Raw genomic sequence first — 7,984 nt, forward strand, 5'->3', positions numbered from 1 at the left:
CACGATTAGCTGGATCCATGGCAGCCTAATCCTTCAGGAGATAATGACTCTTAGCTGATGTTCCAACAATGACTCGACTCCAAATACAATATTTCCATCATGGTGGGGGAAAAGCATCACTGGCCATCTGGATGCCTTAATAAGCTCGGGTTTTAATTAGTGCAATGACTTTACTTGTGTGACAGATGAATTACATGAAAGCTACAACTACATAAAACAGTGTTTTTCCAGTTTCATTAGCCAAAGGGCATAACGTTTATGACCATCTGAATTGGATTCAAAAGGACGGACATTATGCACTGCAATAATTTCATAAACACACCATTTGGCATATGGCGCTGCCAAGCTAAAGCTGCCTGAGTGAACTTGTGTATGAACATATATGGAAGTCGACCGCACAACTTTCAGAGCTTTGAGTAGATGTACTGTAAAGTATGCCTCCTTTAAACACGGTCCCAGATTAATCCTAAGAAACAAAACCACACTGGACAGGACACATTAGGGCTGCACACTGCAAACAAAAACCCTATGGGCCAGGCTAAGTTAGCGTAGCATGCTGCTAAGTTGCTGTCCTCATGCTTGAGCTTTGTTAGCTGGGGCCTGGCTAAGAGGATTAAAGTTCCAGTTTGGTTCTTGCACATTTAAGAAATTGTTTCTGCCCCACTTCACACAGCGGCCTGTTTCTCATTGGAGGAGTGGGGCCTTGTCGCCATAGCGACATGGCCTGTGCAAGGCCTAACGAGTAGAGCCAGACTGACGGACAGTGTGTGTCTGTGTTCATGTGTCTGGCTCTCAAAACGTAATACACGCTCTGTCTAATTTGGTTCTGTTAAAGGGGACCAAACAAGTGCAGTAGGGTTTTGTCACTCCATGAAAACATGATGCAGCTCTTGAATTATGTCTCTCTACCATTGTTCAAATGTAGAAGAAATCCATTTTAAATTTCCAATATAAAAGACTGCTTGATAAATATTTCTTTGTAAAACAAACATGCATACATCTGCACACACACTTAGGAATGTACCTCTTTTGAAATAGGCTAAATCTCTTCTACACAAAAATTCCAGCAGGGCTTTTATAATCTAAATTCCACAAGGGGTAAAAAGCTCTTGCATCCCTGCCTCCCTCTGCATAGCTCACATATTTTCGTCTCTATTTCTCAAACGCTTTCCCTGGCTCCTCTCCACTGTGACTTAAGAGCTCTTTCCTTCCACTTAAATGTTCAATTCTCTATGGAGAGAATCCGCCTGAAAAGGAGTCCCTGACTTGGACCAACTATCTCTGCTCATGTTCACATATTATAACTGGCTTGAACCCTGACAGCAATTTTGCCATGGCTGAAACATTAGTGAGGACGGGGGTTGAAAGTGGGAGAGGGTTTGTGTCTCGACACGAGCCAAAAAGTGAATCAGTGAGGTCACAAAGGAAACAGGAGAGATAAAGGCTGAAGCAATCCTAGGTATACCGATACAGAAGATATTCCAACCATACTGAGGTTAGCAGTTTCTTTTTCTTCTGAGATATGCTGTTGTGATCATGTAATTGGCAAAAGACTTCCACACATATTTTATATTCTTAAAACAGTGAAACTATCCCATATGCTCATCAAAACCATTACTGGTCACTGCAGTTGTTTCTCTTCTCTGTACCAGCTGTTGAGAGCTCCCTTAATGTGTTTCCACAGTCTACTTTCTTTGCAATAATGCATTCAAAAGTTCAGCCAAACCAGTTATGCGGCTTCAATATCCTGAATTAGTGTAATTAAATGGGCACCTTCCCAAGGGCACAGGCCTTTTAAGCGCAAAATTCCATCTTTGTGCTCCACTGCAGTTCAGCAATGAGACACCAAGATGGACTTGTTGCACATGAATAACCTTACATTTGAAAGACCACCACTAATTTGAACTAAATTAAACTGCTTTGCCCTTATCATAGCCTTCACTGAATTAGAATGCCATTGTGAAAATACTTCAAAACATGAATAATTACAGAACTACAAACTCCTTTATTGTACAGTATGTGTACACCCATGTAATTTTATAAAACACCTCAAATATGCATCCTGTCTTTGGCAACTAAAACCATTGTAATCATATTGCTTTTAGTTTTCAAACTTGCTCTGGGTAACTCCCAAAAGCTCCCTCATGTCTCAACATCAAAATGTCGCCACACTAATCGTCCTCAACCAGCATTATGACCATTAAAGTTCACAAATATGACTGCTACTGTTTTTGATGCTGCCAGCTGTCATTTTGGCAGTTTATAGATATTATAAATTAATGTTGCGGACCTCCAAATGACCATTACCTTGTACCCCTTAATGACCTTCCATGTTGCCTTTGTAGCATCACTCATTTGTAATCACCAATGTTACTCATAGTTAACAATTTCACAGTCTTGCAGGTCCAGTTAAGCTTTCTATAATGAGGTCTGCTTTGTTTACAAGCAAATAAAACCTACTTCACTTTTATGCTTAAAATAGTCCTGTTGTTATGTTTGATGGCGGGCTAATTAGAGTCTTGACATCAACAAAGCTTTACCTGGTCTCTGAGATGCTGGACAGACTTCTGCAGGGCCAGGATCTGGTGGAAGAGGGGGCTCTGGAGCACTGATTTGAGCAGGTTGAGCTTTTCCTCGGTGGGCACCTCCCCCCGCTCCTTCAGTTTGGCCTGGAGACGCTCCACCGCCTGCAAGGCACGCTGGGTATCTGCAAGTCGTCGCATATTTCAGTGACAGGGAGACCGGTTGGAGTGAGGGAGTGGAGTGGATGCAGGGAGAGATAGAGGTGGAGAGAGGACAGAGGCTTTATCAGCACATGGGCGGCAGAGATAGTGGGACAGGGAATTGTGTTTGGACATGCCCACATTTTTACATGTAAATATCCTTCTTTGAATTCATTTCTTAAGAATATACAATAAGCTTTACAATTTGGCTTGTGCCTTTACTCTTTCTCTCTTTATGTTTAACAATGGCATGTAAATAAAGTATAAAGAAGAATGCAGAGACCTGTAGGCTTAGCTAAGGCTGACTGGGGACAAGCAGACCTTACTATATTGAAATCACGAACCATCAGGCTTTATACCAGAAGAAAGAAAAACTTAATTCTCAGCATGCTGCTTGTTTGCAGAAAAGCAATGTTTCCGTTGCTGTCTATAGGGTCAATGGTGGGTTGCACAGCAGCAAAGAATGGTTATCAGGAGGGAAAGATAAAAGAAGCCGACCCTCCACAGTTTGCTTGCTGGACCCTGCATAAGCCCCGCAATCGAGCAACTCCAGAGTGGCTTGTTAGAGCGGATGGGCCAGCCCAACGTCATCAAAACAGAAATGAAGCAATTTCCAAAGCTTACCAACTGTGACTAACACCTAATCGGGCGTGCACAAGGTCCAGAGCACTCTTTGCACTTAAAAGCTTTGTTGTTTGAACAAAGGTTGTAAACAAGCTGGCGACAATGGAGCCTGAGCAGATTTTTTCCTATTCTCTTCTGCTCCCATGCAGGTGGCTGTTACATTGTCAGTGATCTTGACTTAGTGTGCATAATGAGGAGTCCCACCAGAGTGTTGCATGCATGTGTGTTTCTAAAAGACAGTGTGGCAAGAGCGGGTTTAACAGATGTTATCAGTGAAGTCGATACGGGCGAACCAAAGGATTGTAGGTATTGGCCCATATGTTTTTATATTCCAACAGGAAAACTTTTAACAGCATCTTTCATGCAAAAACAATTCAAGAGGAAGTTTTAAACTGTGTCATTGAGATGTTTAAACAGTAGTAAGTGCTCAGACTATCTTGTTTACAATGAACTTAGCACTATCTGCAGCATCACAGCTCAGCAGACAGTGTTCTGCACTACAATTGGTTGGTAGTGTTGAGCCACAGCAAATATTCTGTCATCAGGTTGTTTGTCAAAGAAAGCAACAATTTGAGTAATTATTGAGTTATTTCTATGCAAATTCAACTTTGAAGAGGTCTTTATTAAATATTCGGTATATCAGAAGCCATAAAAATGGTAATCTGTGAATCTTCTCATTGATAACCACCATCCTGTTTTTCTTCTAAATCCAAGATTTGTCTAGATCAGAAGAGGAGGAGGAAACTGTCTAAAAAATGGTCAGAAATGTAGCACCACTTTCATTCCATGTAACGCTTTTTAACTGTCTTAGTTTCTTTAAATATCCTAATGTTACCAAGGCCGCTGTATCCAGCCCCCATTCCCCAACCTTCACACCACAGTTGATAAGCTCACGGTCAACATGCCAGCCTTGAGACTGACCACAGCTTGCGGCATTAAAGAAAGAAGCTGGCAGCACCCGTCTGGCTCCAAGCTTGACAGCTGGACATATAAATCTCTATGGGGACAAACAAACAATCAAGTATGTGGCAACATTGTCAGATATGGCAACATTGGCAGTCAACACGCCTTGAACTGAATCCAGGGCTTCTTACGCTGGTTGAGAAGCACTCCATGCTTGAGCCAAAAGCAGATGAGGAGCCAGCAAAGATGGACTCCCAAAATGACTGCGCCAAACCCCTTTGTAAAAAATGCTGATTTAAGAAATAAAGATTAAAAACTCTAAAAAAACCCCCTGATTATTATAGTAGTACATAATCTGACTAAAGCTTAGTACTTGGTTTCTGAGGCACTCAAGCCTGGCCTGTTAAATAAGGGAAAGATGAAAGACTTTGGCTCTATCTTTGGAAGATATATCAGAAAAATAACAAAACACTCCTTGTTTACCAATTTCACAACTATAATATCTTTGACAAGTATTTAAAATAACTATTATATAAAACACTGACTCAGTTGGAGCTGCAACAATGACTCTCAGTCTCTTGTCGACTGAGAGGGGGAAAAAAACATCTATATTCAATTTTAAAATCAATGAATTTGTCATTCATTTATTGCGCAAACATGTCAAACAAATGCTGGATTCAGCTCCTTATACTGCTCCTCCTAATTCCATCATCAAGTCCTGATGTTAAAATTAGACTGACCAGTTAAGTAGAATACTTTGCTGGTCCTGCTAATACCACACCGTGTATACTGTACGTTTACCTTTAATATTGTAGCCATACATCTGCTTTATTTGCTGTTGTTTGTTTGTTTGTTTGTCTTTCCATCTCTCTTTCTGCAAGCACAATGCAGTCTCAGCAGATGGACGTTCAACATAAGTCTGGTCCTGCTCGAGGTTTCTACCTGGAAAAAGGCAGTTTTTCCTTGCCACTGTTACTTTGCTAAATGTTGCCAAGCGCTTTGCTCATGGAGGATACACTTCGGGTCTGTAAATATAATAAATATACCGCTTGAATCAGCGACTGAATTGTTCAGTAATGTAAATAATCCTTAGCTGCAGCCCTAAACTCAGTTAACTTAAATTGCATCTCACTGTCAGAAAGCAATTTTAAAAAAAAAAGGTTTACTTACCCATTGTTTCGATCATGTTTAGATGTCCAGTTGGTTGTTGTTTGCACCCATTTACAACAACTCTTCCCTTATTTGTTACCTGAAAATGACAACATAATGGGTTAGCTCTTTTTCATAACAATCATATAGACCTGAATATCAGGGCACAAATTCCCTCCTCCATCAGGCACTCTTTTACAAACAGGAAGCAAGAACTGGAAAGCCTTATTCTCCTCTGAACTCAACTTCTTAAACACTCTCCACTGTAAAGGTCAACATGAAAGGAAAATGGATTTATTGCCTTTCAGTGAGGGACATATTTATCTCTTAAGAAGGCTTCACAATAACATCACAGAGGAACCATTGAGCTGAAGGACTGCAGGCTTTTTACTGTGTTTCCAGTGTGATGGTGCAGAGAGGCTGTTTGAACACAAACCCAATGCAGGTTTTTTCCATTCTCGTTTATTAATGCTTTTATTGATGGATTAACATTTGGTAATTTACGTTCCTGGGACTTCTTTCAGTAAATGTTGTACTAAGTTTTGCTTTGTACATGGCCCATCAGCAGGAAGAGTAAACAGGTTAGTCCATATTCGATCGTAGAACATTCAAATGATCCATCCAGCCATCAAATTCAGGAGAATCTTTTTTTTTTTAACATCCACTGTGTTTGATAGGCAGATTGAAGCAGAAATAAACATTTCATGAACACAAAGCCTTGACACATAGCATCTTAACAAGCCAATAATAAAACATGAAGGTGTTAATGTCTCTTTTTATTTAACTAATGCTCGCGGTTAATGCTGGTGATGGCTGTCAACTCCCATCTCATGCACGTCATGACTTTAGAGGTGGCTATGTTTACAAGCAAGTCATGAGCCAGGGAGACATTACACGATTAAAGGAGATTGGTGGGATAATTGAAAGCCCTGTATACAGTCTTAGAATAGCCTCAGTACATGTGGCAAACGGATCCCAGCAACATTCGTCTTGTTTACCTTTATTTCATTTGCTTTGTGTGTTTATTACTCTCAAAATAGAACGATGTTGCCCGAGATCATTTCATTTAGACCTGCAAATCATGATGCATTGTTTAAGTGAGTAAAAAAGGAACAGTAGTTTTTAGGTGTGCTGATTTTATCTAAATATTGCACTGATAATTTGCTGTAGAATTCCACACTTATATTTATATTACTTTGTCCCTGCTACTGCAACCCCTTTAAATGCATAAACACCTGAATGTAGCCTAGTTCAAATAACGAAATGCAATCCAGTTCAGGGAATGAACACATCGGTTGTTAGAATGCACATCAAAACATATACGATATTGGGCAACATTTGAAGCTTATAAATGGTGCATTCACGGATCTCTGTTTCATTTCTGTTTAAATGTAACACTGCTGGGGATCTAGGCTATTCTGAAGCGAGTAGGCTAGAAGGGATTCATTTAATTTGCACATAAACAAAGGCTCGTAATGATTCAATAAAGGGCCTTACGAACTCACTTTCATACAGTCTGCGCATCAATACTTTAAAGTAGCGTTTTTCTACCAATATAATCGCCGGTAAAAAAAAAAAATTAAAAAAATCTCATGTTAGCCTCAAAGAGCTAATTATAACAGGTTGTCAAATTTGTCGTGCAGCTCTTCTTCCCAAAGCAAAAACTTCGTGATAACGCGTTTGTTATGTTGACCGTCTGTTCATTGTTGATATAAACAACGCAGTTTGCTGGTATATTTTTGAATAAAGTCGCCATGGTACTTTGGGAAATCCGCTTTTCTCAACTCCTCCTCCTCCACCTTCTTCTTCTTCTTCTTCTTCTTCCCCATCTCATGCGCGGAGCGAAACGAAGCAACAGGCTGCCGAGGGGGAGAAACTGTCGAAAAGTCAACGCAGCACTGGTTTGAGGCATAAAACGCCCACTTTAATGTGTGCAGAACATAATATGTATCCGAATACAGACGCTGGTAGTTGTTTGTATCCTGTTTTTTTTTTTTTCTTGGCTGAGTGACCCACAGCGAGCAGACGCCTCTGAATGTTTCCCCTCTAATGAGCGACATTGTAGCCAAACAAAGGCGACCGCAACAAGAGCCAAGGTTACTTTTACACCTCCAAATCCTCAATTACATGTCTTTAAATTAATCCAGAAATAATCACTTACGAGTGTGGAGCTTTACTTCCCTGACGGCCAGTCCCCTATCCTATCCACTGTTGTCCTGTGGTTAACGGCGCTCCGACTGGGGCTTAAAGATGGGGCGTAGTGTAACTCGAGCCTCAATGGACATTTTCAGCGGTAGCGGTGCAGAGAGTTAAGCTGGGACTGAAGCGCCGCTTGCTGGTTGCCCTGGAACCTAGGCCTCAAATATCAGGCCTGGCTCCTGGACCCAAAACAATTACCATTGTAGTTGGTTATATGTGCCTTTCTGTTGGTAGTTTAGTCAAATAGCTATAAAACTGCAGTAACCTAACAGCTTGTTCTTTACCAATCGCAATAAGGCCTTAAGACCCTTAAGTCCTGGCATCAACGCAGGATATGTTTAAGTTCAGTTTTAAGAGTCTACCTGAGGAGAATTGACCAGTGTGTC

General features: G+C 40.8%; 1 protein-coding gene across 15 annotated transcripts in view; it reads right to left on the bottom strand.

Annotated features, from left to right (window-relative positions):
• Positions 1 to 7,643, bottom strand: part of LOC109994242 (multiple PDZ domain protein) — a 44,739-nt gene extending 37,096 nt beyond the window's left edge. For 11 of the 15 annotated variants that reach the window (XM_065950462.1, XM_065950476.1, XM_065950464.1 and 8 more), the window contains exons 1-3: positions 7,561 to 7,643; positions 5,421 to 5,499; positions 2,541 to 2,707 (exon numbers count right to left, since the gene is read on the bottom strand). In XM_065950462.1, the coding sequence (XP_065806534.1) occupies positions 2,541 to 2,707; positions 5,421 to 5,436 (183 nt within the window). In that variant the 5' untranslated portion in view covers positions 5,437 to 5,499; positions 7,561 to 7,643. The remainder of the gene's footprint in view (positions 1 to 2,540; positions 2,708 to 5,420; positions 5,500 to 7,560) is intronic. The other 4 variants (XM_065950472.1, XM_065950475.1, XM_065950471.1 and 1 more) reach the window with 1 other exon arrangement.
• Between the last annotated feature and the right edge of the window lie 341 nt (positions 7,644 to 7,984).

This window comes from Labrus bergylta, chromosome 22 (genome assembly GCF_963930695.1).
Source record: "Labrus bergylta chromosome 22, fLabBer1.1, whole genome shotgun sequence".
NCBI classification, from domain to species: domain Eukaryota; kingdom Metazoa; phylum Chordata; class Actinopteri; order Labriformes; family Labridae; genus Labrus; species Labrus bergylta.